We start from the raw sequence: 17,442 nt of genomic DNA, 5'->3' as shown, positions 1-17,442 counted from the left end.
AAACGGCAAGAAAATCACACTTTTATTGATATGATGACTTTGTTTTGCTACTCACATAACTCTTCAGTTTACCGCTGCCACCATGTAATGCCTCCTGCTGGCATTTAGAGAGAGAGAGGGACTCAGCTTGTATCATGAACTTTGATAGTTTTAATCACGTTAACACTTGGCTGCCATCTTGATGGAAAGGTACATGAGTAGGGGTTAGACTCTAGAGGGCGCTAGTCCTGTATGTATGCATGTGTGAATGTGACAACATCAACACCCTCAACAGATGGGAAACTGATTGGCAGCTCTGTTTCAACACCTCCAAGTGCCACTTGCTAAGGGTTACACATAAGAAAAAAACAATTGTGTCTAGCTAACATAAATTATTGGCAACTCAAACCTTGCAGAAGTTAAACATCACCCATACCTAGGCATTGATCTCAGCCACGACCTGAAATGGTCAACACATATTAGTCAAATAAGCTCCAAGGCCAACAGGATGAGGGCTCCTAAAGAGGAACATCTACTACTGTAATTGCAATAGCATACAAAACGCTAGTCAGGCCACTACTCGAGTATGGCTCTACTATCTGGGATCCCCACTTCGACACAGACATTAAGAAACTTGAACAGGTCCAAAATCGGGCTGCCAGATTCACAGTTCGTGATTACAGCCGTGAATCCAGCATTACTGCAATCCTAGGAAACCTCAACTGGGAATCACTCCGGGACAGAAGGACTAAATCTCATTTAACATCCGTCTACAGACAAAGAACCACATGGTTTAACACCTAACAATATAAAGGAATATCTCAACTCATGCACCGGTACAACCACAAGATCATCTAGTAGCCAGCATACATATAAACAAATCCGTGCCCACAAAGACTGTTACCGGTTCGCATTATACCCCAAGACCTTGCCAGAGTGGAGTCTACTTCCCCAAGACATCCGTACTGCACCTGACCTTAAGTCATTTAAGGCTGCGCTAGACTCCATCAACATCCACCAAGCGACAGAAAAAGCGCATTACAACAACTAATGGTTTGTCAAGCTGCGTTGCGTTTAGACCCCTACCCGACGTACGACGACAACCTCACCAGGTGTTTGTACGGAGACCAATACAGATACAGATACAGTACATTACAACAAAAGGATAACTTTCCGTATGGCGCCACCACTTTTTCACTCATTTTTACAAAAAGGGATATATCAATCAGGTAAATTAGATACTATATTATTCTATTTCGAATGAAAAAGTGGTGGCGCCATACGGAAACTTTTCCCAACAAAACACTTTGGAAGTGAAACTAAAAGTCAGTGCCATCCGATTTGTAAAGAAAGTAATATAAATCTGACATTGCATTTTCGTACGATGTAATTGTCAACTAGTGGACACCAACTACACACTATGCACCACACACCTGCAACCTACATTGGGAGATATCCAGATCCAGAGCTGCAAAGTGAGTGAGTGTTGTTAAAATGAATGTTGCATGTTGTCTTCCTCCATAAACATGTTTTACTTTTATAATCAACAATCTAAACCAACACAATTTAAGGAGCCAGTAGTAGTACTAGTTAGTCAGGTAAAATTCAAGCGAATAACCCAGGTACCTTCATGCAAATCACTTCAATTCAATAAACACTTTCCAATTTCCATAGTTGATTCCTGGGGGGAGCAGAGGAGAGCACACGTTTTGCTTTTCGGGAATTCCAAAGAAAGACTTTCTCTTTAGGGCACCACCTAGCACGCAACATACAGGTGTGTGATAACGTATTTGTCTTCAAGTAAACTTGGCGCGTGACATAGAACACACAAGACGAATGGTAGTGATATTAGCCGTGCAATATTATACAAATATTGACTGCTTCGAGTGCTATGGTTAAAACTATGACTCCCGAGGTGATCCCCGGAGCGTTCTATTTTCCCGAGGCGAGAGGGAAAATAGAACGCTCCAGAGAACACCTCGGGAGTCATAGTTTTTAACCATTGCACGAGTAAAAGCAGTCAATATTTGTTTTATAACACCCCAAACATTTCTAAATACTGTACTATTATTATTATTAAGTTACAGACCTGAATGCTACAATCCACGGACGACGCGAATACAGATTGCAAACACTTTTACTTACTGTGTGTGTTGCATGTAGTGTGTCGTGCAATCCGAAATGGTTACAGACTATTAATTTATCATCCTCGTACACGCAACGGACGTCTGGGTACTGCACGCCGTGTGCTAGTCTGTCGGACTCGACAAACCGAAACCACGATGGAGACCTCTCATTGGCCGAGTTCATAGAGGGCGCTAGGAGCGATCCTTCCATCGTCAGAATACTGCAGATTGAACCAGGCGGTCAATAGTTTATATAACAAGGAGACATTAGTACTTGCTAATGCCCTACATCGTTGGCCGAGTTCATAGAAGGCGCTAGGATGTAAACGTGATAACCCGACAGAGGGCGCGCTTTTCTTTTTGATTTCATTTTGTTTGCTTGAAGAATGTCTAGAAATCAAACCAAGAATAGACTTGCGCAAAGCTAACGGGCGATACTGCGCGCTGCCCATGCATGGTAAAGACCACAGACATAAAGAACCTAAAGACCAATCCGACGAAACAAAATTGGTAGCGCCCTCTATTGAAAACTATCAACTGCGGTGTCTGTTTGTGCACAATCTAGGCGTTGAAGACACCGCAGCAAATGGCGCGCGGTGCTCAACACTTGCCCGCCCGGTGCGCGTCGGATTGGTCTAGAGCTACTGGGAAATAATCCATGAGAAGGTCTTGGAACCAAGACTAGGGCCCTTTCCGAAACGACGGCTTCGGCTTTTGAATCAGCTCTGGCTAGCTTGGCCCCGCGGTTGATTAACAATATTGCGCGTCCTTTGCGTACGCGCTATGGGCTTCAGACGAGAGAACGGAGCCTGAAGCAGAATCCAAAGCTGATGCCGTGGTTTCGAAAAGTGGCTAGGTCCCAGTGGCCAGACATCACGCCCCGCAGAGTACTTATTGGACAAAACAAGGAATGGCACTTTGCCCTGTTGGCCAGATAAAAAGGAGCAGCCTCCAAGCTTGTCCGTCATTCACATCGTCATCCGCCTCAGCTCTACACGGAACTCAACTCGGCTGTTTTATCTCCAACCAGGTAAAACGAAAACTCAAAATGGTGTATCTTGACGTGCTTTCTTACTGTGTGTTTCGTGTAATGACATGCTCCTTAGGCCTAATTGATTTTAATAACATTTTTGGTTAAGCAGAATTTTGTATTCAGCAGAATTTTCAGAATTGTTTGGTTGTATGAGTGAATACGTACAGTTACATACAAATGTATTATCAGACAGATTGGAAAATGCACTGGACACGTTTGGTAATTATTGCCAAAGACCAGTCTCTCAACTTGGTGTGTCCCAAAATTTGGGCTCGATTGGTCATCGCGGTTGCAAGGGATTAATACAAGAGAAAAACGCCATTGTTTCATAAATGAAAGTATGTGTGCTTTCGTTCAGATTCCGGAGAAAGTCTTTTTCAGATTCGTATATTCTTTATTTTAGTGAGAAAGGCTCATTCTTAAAAACTGTCTTACCCCAGAGGGAGTCGTTTCCCACATTGCGTTATACTATAAACAGCTCTTTTTTAGTTTTTAAAATTTTTTTTCAGCTGTTGCTTGGGGTTAGTTGGCACACGAGATGAGCCGAGTGAGTTCAGCAACCGAGGATCAAGCCCTTCGGACAACCCGTCATCCACGGTGTGTTACTACTACAAAACATCCAATTGTATGGTGTGTCAGGGTCCAAGGTACTCCAAATATTTGGCTTGTTTTGTATAGTTATTGACATGATCTAGAATCCCCTATACTTGGGCGAAGGAACAAAATCACAGACACTATTAAACAATTACACACTCAAGCCAAATGGACCATAACAAGATTGCCATAATATAGAATTTGAGGCAATGCATGGCGAGGTATCAAATAAAATTATATATTTGGTTTGTGTTTTTTTTTCTCAAACCAATGATTTACCCACATAATCATCATCATCATTCTCTTGATCCATCAGAGGGGGGGGGGGGGACGTAGAGCCGCCCAACCAATGCGCTCTGCTGCCGAGTGCCACAGCTGCCCAGCCCGGGACTCGAAGTCTGCTTCAAGTTGGCCGGCCTAGGTGCTGCGAGGTCGGCCTCATGGCCTCTTCTAGGCTAGGCAGGTGCGGGATCCTCCCCGTGACCTACATAATGGGTGCATAATAGTGGGTCACAATAGCAAAATTACAGGCACCACTTTGAACAATGGCACCTAAACTCAAGCGAAACTGACCATGAAAAGATTGACACAATATACTATTTGTTCCAATCTTTTCATGGTTTAAAGGGAAGGTACACGTTTGGTACTTGTTAAATACCAGTGTTCTCACTTGGTGTATCCCATCATAACCATAAAATAACAAGCCTGTGAAAATTTGGGCTCAATTGGTCATCGAAGTTGCGAGAAAATGATGAAAGAGAAAACATCCTTTTTGGACGAATTTGTCTGCTTTCAGATAGGAATAAAAGACTTCTAGCTAGAAGTCTTTTATTATTTGAGTGAGAAATAACCTCTTTCTCAAAAACTACATTACTTCAGAGGGAGTCGTTTCCAACAATGTTTTATAATATCAACAGCTCTCCAATGCTCGCTACCCAGTCAGTTTTTAAGTTAATATTGTTTTGAGTAAGTACCAAACGTGTACCTTCCATTTAAGAGGGGGGGGGGGGTCATATCCATGCAATAGAGGACGTATCCCCCCAATTAATCCTGTCGCCCAGAAATTTCTGATAAAAAATGCACGCAGAATTCTTAGCCTGGTCCCCTGTCATTATCTGCAATGATGAAGACGCTATACCATTATTTCAGTTGATAAACTTGTAGTGACGTAAGGTTTCAATCTCTGCGTTTTGATTGGTCTATGCATGTGCTTCGAAGTGACGTAGTTTGTCAGCTACACTTCGTCCGCTGCTGCGCGATTGTGCGTGCACACATAATGGTGGGTGTAATGTTGTTTATCCATAATGTTTTATGTGTACACCTATGGGATTGCTATTAGTCCTTTGTCAAAGCCTTTGTAGCTTGGAGAGCTGCGATCCAAAACGATCGGAATGGGAGAACACGACTAAAAAAAAAAAAAGGCCCTCGTTGCTTCGCCACTCGCGTGCGTGGTCTCCCGTTCCATGTCGCTTGGTATCGCGGCTCTCCAATTGACGAAGGCCTTAACAAAATACCATCTTAAAGTAGGCCCTCACTCAAGTTGGGTTCGCCACTTGAGCGTGTGGTCTCCGGTATTATAACACCCCTTACAAATATTCTGCCTCTTCATTGGTTTAGAGCGCGTCACATGACATGTCTTAGTTTTGCTAAACGACGGCCGTGTGATAGTGCATCGGTTTGCCGTGCGCTAGTCCGAAGACTATCACACGGCGTGCAGTACCCAGACGTCCGTTGCGGGTCCGAGGATAAATTAATAGTCTGTAACCATTTTGGATTGCACGACACAACATGCAGCACAGTAACAGTTTTTGCAATCTGTATTCGCGTCGTCCGTGGATTGTAGCATTCAGGTCTGTAACTTAATAGTACAGTATTTAGAAATGTTTGGGGTGTTATAACACAAATATTGACTGCTTTTACTCGTGCAATGGTTAAAACTATGACTCCCTCGGTGATCCCCGTAGCGTTAAATTTTCAAAATAGAACGCTCCGGGATCACATCGGGAGTCGGGAGTCATAGTTTTAACCATACTCGAAGCTGTCAATATTTGTATACTAGTCGCTCCGCGGTTACACAATCCATGTCAGCTCCCTTAAGCCACGATGTCCGTGACGGAATGCCATGAGGCGCTGGAACCGAATGAAGCGTACGGGATCTATCACCAACGTCTTGGGCCAATACTAGCTTGGTCGTGGACGCTGGTTTACGAGAGGGGTTTAGATTACAAAGCTCTTTAACATTAATTGTGTCCTGTTTTTGTTTCAATTTCATGTATCCAAGCCTCCAGGAGAAGAAATGCTGCACTCAGCCCTTACCTGTTGGTGACGTCACAAACATCATTGCGAACGAATATCTGATTCCTGTGTTTACAATCGGTAGTGGTGGGTACGAGTTACACCCATTGCAACTTGACGGGACCTACAGCTTGCCCGGCGAAAACGGGTACGTATAAAACATATCTGAATACCCACTTCTTATTTAAGCCCTTTTCACACGAGCGCTGATAACCAACGTCCTCGGTTTAATGCGGGCGTCAACTGTTTGTGAAACATCTCAACACACGGCCGATCTGTGCGATTATAAACGCAGTTGTGATTTTTATTTGTAGTAGGTCCCGATCGCGGTTAGTTTGGTTTAAGTCGGGATCATTTGCTATTTCATTACTAGGGATATGACTAATGGCCACCATACCTCAAAAATCAAAATGGAAATATGGTTTACTGTTTTTTTTTTGCACTGGTTGTTTCTAGGTTTGACTGGAGTATTAACACGGCTACATCTAGCAGCCAATTGGGGGTCACCGTTTTGAATGACAATTCCTGCTGGGATGACATGAGAATCGTGATTGATGAAGGTTCATTCCTCAATGATTTCTTTGAATTTCGAGGGTTTCTGTATGTGGTTGACTAGCAGTGTTGTAGTTGAGTCCATGACCTTCGTGGCCAGGGCAGAGGGGGAGTCATCATGGGTCTGCGAGGTCGAGGGGGAGGCCGGCCTCGAGACCTCCAACCCTCCAACACCGTGGACTAGACCATTGATTTCGTTCTATAAAAGACACTGAACACTACTGGTAATGACTCAATATAGTTGTTGGTATTAGAACTTACTTGTTAACGAGCTGCTGATATTACAAATCATTGGGAGAAACGGCTTATCACTCTGAAGTAACATTATAGGTTTTGAGAATATCACAAAAGTATCAAACGACGTCATCAGCGCAAGCCCTTTTTCCCCATTATTCTCTTGCAACTTCGATGACCAGTTGAATGCAAACTTAGAGATACACCAAGTGAGAATGGTCTTTGTATCTTATTACCAAAGATGTCCAGTGTCTTAAAGGCAGTGGACACTATTGGTAATTGTCAAGGACTAGCCTTCATAGTTGGTGTATCTCAACATAATACATAAAATAACAAACCTGTGACATATTGAGCTCAATTGGTCATCGAACTTGCGAGATGATAATGAAAGAAAAACACACCCTTGTCACACGAAGGTGTGTGCGTTTAGATGGTTGATTTCGAGACCTCAAGTTCCAAATCTGAGGTCTCGAAATCAAATTCGTGGAAAATTACTTCTTTTTCTGAAACTATGGCACTTCAGAGGGTGCCGTTTCTCAAAATGTTTTATACCATCAACCTCTCCCCTTTACTCATCACCAAGAAAGTTTTTATGCTAATAATTATTTTGCGTAATAACCAATAGTGTTCACTGCCTTTAAGAGCAGCTATACGTTTGGAATCACTCTTTAAACTAATGACCAATTAATGCAGCTTTCGATGTATAGTTAAGTAGGATTTGAAACTTTGCATGGTGGAAGTAAGATATAGAAAAGTTTGCGGTAACACCATGTATAGTTAAGCATTTTGAGAATTATTTCACTTGTAAGTAATGTGGTAGGCCTAACTGTTTAAAGCCATCAAATTTATGCCCAAACATTTTAACCCAAGGAGCGTTTACTTAATAATGTCATTAGACCTTTGTTTTATAAGTCTGCCCTGCAAAGTATCATTACATACTGTCTTCTTATTGTTTTGGGGAATATGCGCACAAATCGGCCGCTTGTTTATAGGCATCTCTATGAAGTTGGGCACAGTCCTTGGACTGATGACGTCACATAATATTTTGAACACTGCCCGGCTCTTAAAACACCTTTCAATGTAAAAAAAATTGCTTTCTTAAAAACCATTTAGAAAAACTATGAATACAGAAATCAGTGCAAAAGTGCACGGAGAAAGTCTTTTCAATAATGTATTATTTTGTTATGTGTAGTGGCCTTGCGACCTTCGGAAACAAAAGATCTCCACTTACGTCGTTTCTAGGTCATTTTACACGACTGCCTTTAAGAGAAGCTATACGTTTGGAATCACTCTTTAAACTAATGACCAATTAATGCAGCTTTCGATGTATAGTTAAGTAGGATTTGAAACTTTGCATGGTGGAAGTAAGATATAGAAAAGTTTGCGGTAACACCATGTATAGTTAAGCATTTTGAGAATTATTTCACTTGTAAGTAATGTGGTAGGCCTAACTGTTTAAAGCCATCAAATTTATGCCCAAACATTTTAACCCAAGGAGCGTTTACTTAATAATGTCATTAGACCTTTGTTTTATAAGTCTGCCCTGCAAAGTATCATTACATACTGTCTTCTTATTGTTTTGGGGAATATGCGCACAAATCGGCCGCTTGTTTATAGGCATCTCTTTGAAGTTGGGCACAGTCCTTGGACTGATGACGTCACATAATATTTTGAACACTGCCCGGCTCTTAAAACACCTTTCAATGTAAAAAAAATTGCTTTCTTAAAAACCATTTAGAAAAACTATGAATACAGAAATCAGTGCAAAAGTGCACGGAGAAAGTCTTTTCAATAATGTATTATTTTGTTATGTGTAGTGGCCTTGCGACCTTCGGAAACAAAAGATCTCCACTTACGTCGTTTCTAGGTCATTTTACACGACCTGATGTTGTTATTCTGTTATTTTCTTTACCCAATAATTCTTCCGTGGTGTCCAAGTTGAACAAAGAATAACTTTGTGGGGGTCAAACAATACTCGGCTAATAAACTTTAAATTAATATATTTTGAACTTTGATTTTTGAGAAGTGTTGTTCGGAGGTTAACGGAAAGGTACACGTTTGGTAATTACTCAAAACAAATATTAACTTAAAAAAAATTGACTTGGTATTGGAGAGCTGTTGATAGTATAAAACATTGTGGGAAACGACTCCCTCTGAAGTATTGTAGTTTTTGAAAAAATAGGTAATTTCACACTAAAATAATAAAAGACTTCTAGCTAGAAGTCTTTATTCCTATCCGAAAGCACACAAATACGTGCAAGCAATGGTGTTTTTTCTTTCATCATTTTCTTGCAACTTTGATGACCGATTGAGCCCAAATTTGCACAGGCTTGTGATTTTATGCTTATGATGGGATACACCAAGTGAGAACACTGGTCTTTGACAATTACTAAACGTGTATAGTGCCTTTAAGGCTTAATCGTTATTGTAAAAAATCTGTAAGGAAAAGAAAAAGGGGGTTTATGTACAATGTACACATGACTTGTAACCTCGGATTTAACTGGGAATCTTCAGAAAAACCATGTAGGCCATGTAAAATGATGTGAGGTTCAAAGGTGCGGACAGGGTAGGCGGGTGTAAGTGCGGTGCGCATCGTCGGGTGTCGTCTTCCGTTGCTTGTTATTTTACAATACATCTTAGAAATGGTATACCTAAGTGACAGCATTGTAGTTTGCTTTTAATTTAAATGGCCAACTGTTTTTTTTTAATGTTTTTTTTTAATGAAAATGTTATCGTGGTAGACCGTAAATAAATAATCAAATGCAAAAACTGAATGCTTCCCGCATTTTACCTGGCAATTATTTATTAAATTAATTAGGACATGTATTGGTCCGGTTCCTGATCGAACAGCAATGCATTGTTCACCTGTAGGACAACTGCACTGCAAAAGACGGGTGCTAACATTTGTACTGAGGATCTTGTATTAGAGCAAATCAAAAAGCACCAACGGTTGTTAAACACCAAGGTGATTGTGTTTGCAGAGATCACAGTGTTAAATCTAACACACTTTGATACACCTATGTTTGAACCCAGACTCTCCACGCTTGGAGGCACAGTGCATTGCATACAAACTCTATTGAAGAGAGGTTGTTTTGGTAAAGGTCAGACCATAAAGGTCAGACTTTCCACTTAAAAGCACACTTATTGTGTGTACAGACTCATTTAAGGGAAGGTTGTTTTGGTATAAACACCTAAACCTACGCAGTGACAATCAAGAGTGTGGTGACAACTGAAGCTGTCAACTTGATAACATCTGTGTTGTGTTAAACAGGTAGGCTGTTCATTTTAATTCTCCATAATAAGTACTTCTGTGCCGTCGATTTAACAAAACTCTTCCTAACTTAAGATTATTAATCTTATGACTTAGGATGAGTCCCAACCCTGCACTGTAGTATGTATACATTAAGATTAATCTTCAGTTAGGACGATTTACTCGTCCTAAAATTTACTGGTCCTAACTCGAGATAAGACGAGTCCTAACTCTTTGTGAAATCGACCCCCTGATTGCTCAATGGATGTTGTAGTTATTATTACATTACGTGTGCATACAATTTTAGAAGAAAGTAGTGGTACTTGAAGTTATTGCACCCTTAAGTTTGAGCATTGAGGAAAACTTGAGCAACCTCGGCCCCTATAGAGTGATTGCAAAGTGCATACCAACCTGCAACCAGACTGTAACCATGGTTTAGTAAATGCATAAAGATAGTTAATGGCCTGACTTTTGTTTGTTTGTTTGTTTGTTTGTTTGTTTGTTTGTTTGTCTGTCTGTCTGTCTGTCTGTTTGTTTGTTTGTTTGTTTGTTTGTCTGTCTGTCTGTCTGTCTGTCTGTCTGTCTGTCTGTCTGTCTGTCTGTCTGTCTGTCTGTCTGTCTGTCTGTCTGTCTGTCTGTCTGTCTGTCTGTCTGTCTGTCTGTCTGTCTGTCTGTTTGTTTGTTTGTTTGTTTGTTTGTTTGTTTGTTAATAATAACAACAATAAACAGTATGTATATAGCGCAATACGATTTAGCATTCCTCGAAGCGCTTAACAGCAAAATGAAAGCATTATAAGAAAACAAAAACTCGGAGTATACTCTCCAATTAAAGCTAAGTTTTATCAATTTTTTCTGGGGGTGGTGGGGGATGTTAGTTTGTGTTTTTGGTTGTTTTGGTGTTCATAATGGCAGACCAGAACTGACTCGTTATCAAATCATAATCGTTCAATTTGCCTTTCGTTGATTTTGTCGTGACTAGTGCAAACAAATTCTCCAAAACTTGATCCACGTAAACGGTTCTATTATGTTGATGGATGAATGGGACCGCTGACACAAATCGCAAATTTTAACTATAATTTTGATAACACCTTTCTTCTTCATTTGCTTTTGTTGTTGTTGTTGCTGTTGTTTACGTCTGATGCGGTAGAGGATCCGGTTGCAAGCCATGGCTGTGTTCCGTTCAATCGTCGTCTTCGTGACTCTCTGGACAAGTGTAACATGTTGTCCGAAACAATCCGACGTGCCTGAGGATACGTAAGTCTTATGTAACTTATTGGTAACAGTCAAGTACCAGTATTCTCACTTTGTGTAAAATAACAAACCTGTGAAAATTTGAGGTCAATTGGTCGTCGAAGTTGCGAGATAATAATGGAAGAAAAAACACACTTGTGTGCTTTCAGATGCTTGATTTCGAGACCTCAAAATCTAATTCTGAGGTCTCGAAATCAAATTCGTGGAAAATTGCTTATTTCTCAAAAACTTAATACTTCAGAGGAAGCCGTTTCTCACAATGTTTTATACTATCAACCTCTCCCCATTTCTCGTTACCAATTAAGGTCTTGTGCTAATAATTATTTTGAGTGATCACACTGCCTTTAAAGGTAGGTAGAAACTGAAAATAAATAGTCAACTTGTCTGAGTGTTAAGCTTATCTGTGTTTTAAACCGGTGTGGTCTCGACTTTTCGAACATTAGACTCATCTTCAGGAGTTTTCTTCGGGAGTTCTCTGAGCCAACACTCGCACAAAAGAGATTCACACACATGGTTGTACCCGCAAGTTTACTAATTAATAGTTTCTTACTTTGTAGTCACATCATGGACAAATTTCAAATAATACTAACTTTACAGGCACTGCAACCGATTTCACGAAACTCGTCCTACCTAAGGATGGGTTCATTGCGAATTGCCTCCAAACGTCTACGGATACGGAACTTTCACTCTTCCCAAGTCCTAATGTTTTTTTGTTTCCAAATTGGGAAGAGTTGGTGAATTCGACGGCGGGACACATTTACTAATTGTCAAAGGCCAATAGTCTTGCTTTGTGTATCCCAACATATGCATAAAAGTAACAAACCTGTGATGGGTTCCGTTGGTCATCAAAACTGCAAGAGAAAAATAAAAGAAGAAGAAACAAATTGCATTATGTGTGCTTTCAGATCCACAATAAAATACTTCAGCTGAAGTTATTTATTATTAAATTGAGTAAGAAATTACCTCATCATAATTTGGAAACTCTTTTCTTTTCCTGTTTATTAGTAGTTTATATTATTTCCCTGTATTGTCAGCTGCTGCCAGAAGTGGAGTTCTGGCTCAAGGATGGAGCCCGCCCTCTATAGCACCATGGGGACAGGTCCATCGAGCCATGCGTCGTCCGTGGTGTGTTTCTACTACACAAATTCAGCTTGTGTGGTGTGCACGACCGGTAATAAGTAAGATTAAAAAAAATAAAAAATTGCAAGGGTCGTGGGTTCGAATCCCACCCGAGTAATATGCCTGTGATATTTCTTCACAGGACTCGGGAAAGTACTGAGTATACAGTGCTAACAAACATCGGTGTATGGGTAAAAACCAAAAATTAATATTATTCTTTATCCCCGTTGCAAATTTAGCATCTATTAAAAAGGAACACGTTGCCTTGGATCGGACGAGTTGGTCTATAAAAAGCGTTTTAAACCGTTTGTTATGAAATGCATATTATGGTTAAAAAGATGTTTTAAAAGTAGAATATAATGATCCACACAAGTATCACCCAAAATTTCACGTTTTCATTTTACGTCACAAACAAACAGGGTCGGCCATTTATGGGAGTCAAAAATTTGACTCCCATAAATGGCCGACCGTGTTTAGTCGACGAGTTAATAAGAAAACCACGCAATTTCGAGGCATATTTGTGTAGATCATTGCATTCTACTTTTACAACATCTATCTAACCATATCGATTTTATAACAAACGGTTACAGAACGCTTTTCAAAGACCAACTCGACCGATCCAAGGCAACGTGTTCCTTTAAGACCAATCTTCTCACTTGATGGTATATCTCAACATTTTTATATCATAAGTTGGTTTCCGAAGTTGCGAGATGATAATTGGGAAAAAACATCCTTGTCGCACGAGCTGTGTGCTTTCAAAGGCTTGAATTCAGACCTCAGCCGAGGTCTTGAGTTCAATTCAAATAATTGCAGTGTAACTGTTTTCTCAAAAACTACGTTACTTCAGAGGGAGCCGTTTCTCACAATGTTTTATACTTTCAACAGCTCTTTTACCAAGTAAGTTCCCTGGGACTCCCAGCCTGTGTCCACCGCTAGACGTATACACAAATTTACCTATGAATAAAGTCAGCCCAGTTCTTAACATAAAGACACTGGACACTATTGGTAACTGTCAACGGCCATTCTTCTCACTTTGTGTATCTCAACACATGCAATAACAAACCTGTGAAAATTTGAGTTCAATCTGTCGACGAAGTTGCGAGATAATATTGAAAGAAAAAACAACCTTGTCACACGAAGTTGTGTGCTCTCAGATGCTTGATTTCGAGACCTCAATTTCTAAATCTGAGGTCTCGAAATCAAATTCGTGGAAAACTACTTTTTTCTTGAAAACTACATTACTTCAGAGGAAGCCGTTTCTCACAATGTGTTATACCATCAACAGCTCCCAATTACTCGTTACCAAGTATAGTTTTTATGCCTATAATTTGTTTGAGTAATTACCAAGAGTGTCCACTGCCTTTAACGGGATCGAATGGATGTACCGTTCTCAATTTGAGAGTGACCGTGATGCAATTGTTTTGAACGTCGTTTGTTAGGAAGTATGATTTGCATAATATGATTATTCATGACAATAACATTATTTCACTGCTCTTCATATGAATATTCATGACGTTATTTCACCACTCTTCATATGTTAGGAAGTATGATTTGCATAATTTGAATATTTAAATCACTGTTATTCATATGTTAAGAAGTATGATTTGCATAATTTGAATATTTAAATCACTGTTATTCATATGTTAAGAAGTGTGATTTGCATAATTTGAATATTTAAATCACTGTTATTCATATGTTAAGAAGTATGATTTGCATAATTTGAATATTTATGACATTATTTCACCGTTCTTCATTTCTTGCCCATCAGTGAGGTGAGATCATGCTGCACTGATTCTGCTCCCAAGAACGGGGACATACCAGAAAATGAGTATCTGATCCTGTACAACGCCAACAAAGGTGTCTACGATCTTGCCCCGTTATCGGCTAACGGCAACAGTTACTTAAAACCTGATCAACCAGACGCCAACGGACAGTAAGTATACAATTTTAACAATAGAGTGCGCCACCGATAGTATGACCCCAGAGAGGTTGATTTCAAAAAAGACAAAATGTCGATCGACGTTTTCAATGCACGTGGAAACTTTAGAGATACTGTTTCTTCACGAAAATCAGATTTGAAGCCTAACCCATTCCTACCCGCGCGCATAATACATTCTTCGTTTTAGAGTGGTGTCCTCGGTCAATGAGGTTACGGCTGAGATGTCCCTAGATCTCCCTGTCACATATTAATTAAACTCAAGCAACGTAGATTAATGTTTACCCGCCAGTTTACTATTTATTTGTAGTTTTTTCTCCTAACCGTTATTCCCCTTTCCCTTCCTTGTTAATTTTTAGATCTGGGTGGACCATCTCTAGGTGGGATTCCAGCTACATAAAGGGTGTCGCTGCGGATAACTCTCAGTGCTGGGTAAACTTGAAGGCTTTGATCGAAAAGGGAATTATGCAGTACCACACTTTGCAACCAGAAGGGTTTCTTTACGTTGTAGATGAATAGGTAACTACGAGTCTGAAAAGGTCACCGCACCAGTCAACATTGTCGTTGAATCTTCCCCAGTTTTATCAACAGTTTTTTGCGTTATTTTGATATGAGCAACCATATACCATAGTCTTTCTGTGAGGCTTTTAGACAACACGGCAAACAAGTAACTAAAGCCCTTTCACACTACAGAGCCATTTCCCGGGTAATTTTTAACCCCACCACCACCACAGAAACCGTTATCACTGTCCCAATTTGGTAACTCCCGGGAGTACAATTTCCCATGAATGTACATGGTTGCTCGCGGGAATAAAAAACGTTTTACCCCGAGTTAACTGCCCTAAACTCTACCCCTGAGCAAGGTTAATTATTTCCTGGCAAAAAGTTGTGTTTGTAGTGTGAAAAGATCGACCAAAAGTCCGGGAAATTACTATAGTTTGAACAGGGCTCACGTGTAATTTTCCACTTCAAAATCCAACTCGACAAAATGGGGGAAACGGGGTATGACACGAGCTTGAGCTGAGACTCTTTACCCCATGGCCAGCTTGCAGGCAACAGCTAGTTGGTTTGTTCGCTCGTCCCCAGCGCCTTGCTTTAAACCAAAGACGCTGGGATGGTGGGCAAACGTATCATGCACTGTCAATGGTTTCAACATGCGCAGTCCCATCATGCATCATACTCACACTGCACCATATCTGTATGCACTGTACGCATGACGTACTTCCTGAACAAGAATCTGTGCATGCGATTAGCCCCTCCCAGCGGTCCTGGATAGACTGGCCGCTGGGGCCGAGCGAAGTTAGTTTGCCGTTTACATGTGAGAGATACGGGTGAAAAGTGTAAGCAGTGAGGTGAAAATACAGGGAAGGGAGAGAGCCGGGGGGGGGGGGCGGGGCGCCGGGCGGTCAGAGGGGAAGAGGGTAAAACATGTTTAGCATTCGAGAAAGTTTCTGCTAGGGTCGAAACGTCATGACATTAACTTCTTTTTGCATTTATATAAAATAGGTCCTTATATGGTTGTTAGGCAGTTTGCAAAAGCTAATAATTACTATTGTTAATAATTATTATTGTATGTATGTATTTACCCTTTAATTCCACTGACACTGGGGTTTTCCGGGTGACGCGTATCAGAAGTTTCCTACGACTATTGTTATAATGCATCTCTTAAATAATGTAATCTTTTGCGTTTAGTTTAGCCTACACTGGGAAGGGGTGTTTCTGTATATTTTTGACTACGTTTTTCCGTGCACAAACCCTTGAGTAACACTCCCTAAGCAGAGCATAACTCATTGGTGGAAAATGCAATCTACATTGACAAAAACAGAAGAACCGATGGCTCTAGACTGGTACCCCTAGGCTGGTCTCCTGACTTCATCCTTCACAAAATGCCTTTGAGTGATGACGTTAGAGATATTGCCTAGTTTTCGATTTAACGATACCTCCCTATGCATACACCGAGTGCATCAATTTTTTTAGGTAGAAAGTCCACTTCCTGGCCACTGGCCCCGCCTAGAAAATCGGCATAAGTGTGGGGTCGAAATTACTTGTATTTAAATGTTTGTAAAAAAATAAAAATCCATTGCACAAAAAGTATATTGAGCACCGCTCGGAGCGTCCCACTCACTTGTGATTTTAGAAATAAAGAAGTACGTTTATTGAAGAGTTCGGCTCAGATTTAATGTTTAAACCATTTCTTACTGTTTTTTTCCTGTCGGCTTTTCATGCCCACACGCGCTGTGTGTGAGGCCATTCACCCAGTGCATCATTTTTTGGTTAATGGCATGTCCACTTTCTGGTCGCTGGCCCTGCCTAGATAATAGGCATAGCATTTACATTTGTACGTGAAAAAAACCTTGAAAATGGCCTTACGATGGTAGAAAACTTGTTCAGATTGGACATTTATAGTCTGGGACGAATTGACTTATATTAAGTGTTGATTTTCTCTTTGATAGCTCTGTGCAAAAAAAAACCAACCATTTGGGAGGATGTTGAGCTACGTTCGGGGCGTCCCAACCCGTACTTTCCGGTATGAGGGTATGCCGAAGCCGCCCTGAAATTCGGATGCAGGGACATGCCAGAATGACTTAGGTACAAACTGCGTTTTTATTTCCAGAGTGATTGAAGAGTTCGACCCAGGTCTATTTTGGGCTCAGGTTAAAAACGAAAACGAAAGTAGTTGGTTTATTCAACTCTCGGGTTGTGCATAATACTCAGCTGTTATAATTATTTTTTAGAAAGATCCTAGGTCGTACGTTGGCCCTTTTGGAAACCACGGTTTCGGTTTTGGATTTGGCTCAGGCTAGCGTGGAGTGGGCTAGCTTGGTCCCGCGGTTGTTTTGACAAATTAATTGGGCTTGAGACAGGGCTTCAGACGAGAGGGGACGGAGCCTGGAGCCGATTCCAAAGCCGAAGCAGTGGTTTCGAAAAGGGCCATAGCCTAGAATCGGTGAAGCGTCGCATTACCGGAAAAGTATACAATGACCTAATAATATTGTGTATTCCAAACGATTTACAACAATTAAAAAGGTCTTGAAGCACAGCGGGTGAACTTTCCTTTCCTTTCGAGTAGGAT

The 17,442-nt window shown here is 40.8% G+C and overlaps 2 protein-coding genes across 2 annotated transcripts; both read left to right on the top strand.

Annotated features, from left to right (window-relative positions):
* Window positions 1–3,153: 3,153 nt before the first annotated feature.
* Window positions 3,154–7,036, top strand: LOC117300265. The gene is made up of 4 exons (XM_033783998.1): window positions 3,154–3,158; window positions 3,648–3,785; window positions 6,014–6,175; window positions 6,484–7,036. Exons 1-4 carry the CDS (start codon window positions 3,154–3,156, stop codon window positions 6,641–6,643), a joined length of 465 nt encoding a protein of 154 aa, XP_033639889.1. The 3' UTR covers window positions 6,644–7,036.
* A 2,928-nt stretch (window positions 7,037–9,964) lies between these two features.
* On the top strand, window positions 9,965–15,564 carry LOC117300172. The gene is made up of 5 exons (XM_033783891.1): window positions 9,965–10,084; window positions 11,211–11,317; window positions 12,349–12,492; window positions 14,202–14,366; window positions 14,729–15,564. The coding sequence occupies exons 2-5, from the start codon at window positions 11,229–11,231 to the stop codon at window positions 14,886–14,888; spliced, it is 558 nt and encodes a 185-aa protein (XP_033639782.1). The 5' UTR covers window positions 9,965–10,084; window positions 11,211–11,228; the 3' UTR covers window positions 14,889–15,564.
* The last annotated feature ends 1,878 nt before the right edge of the window (window positions 15,565–17,442 follow it).

This window comes from Asterias rubens, chromosome 15 (genome assembly GCF_902459465.1).
Source record: "Asterias rubens chromosome 15, eAstRub1.3, whole genome shotgun sequence".
Lineage (NCBI taxonomy): Eukaryota > Metazoa > Echinodermata > Asteroidea > Forcipulatida > Asteriidae > Asterias > Asterias rubens.
Note: the sequence above shows the minus strand (reverse complement) of the source record. Positions and strands in the feature narration are given on the sequence as shown.

Coding starts and splice junctions, on each gene's coding strand:
- LOC117300265 (XM_033783998.1), top strand. Junction 3,786..6,013: donor ATGGTGTGTCAGGGTCCAAG/GTACTCCAAATA, acceptor CATGTATCCAAG/CCTCCAGGAGAAGAAATGCT. Junction 6,176..6,483: donor AGCTTGCCCGGCGAAAACGG/GTACGTATAAAA, acceptor GGTTGTTTCTAG/GTTTGACTGGAGTATTAACA.
- LOC117300172 (XM_033783891.1), top strand. CDS start 11,229: ATGGCTGTGTTCCGTTCAATCGTCGTCTTCGTGACTCTCTGGACAAGT. Junction 12,493..14,201: donor GTGTGCACGACCGGTAATAA/GTAAGATTAAAA, acceptor CTTGCCCATCAG/TGAGGTGAGATCATGCTGCA. Junction 14,367..14,728: donor CAACCAGACGCCAACGGACA/GTAAGTATACAA, acceptor GTTAATTTTTAG/ATCTGGGTGGACCATCTCTA.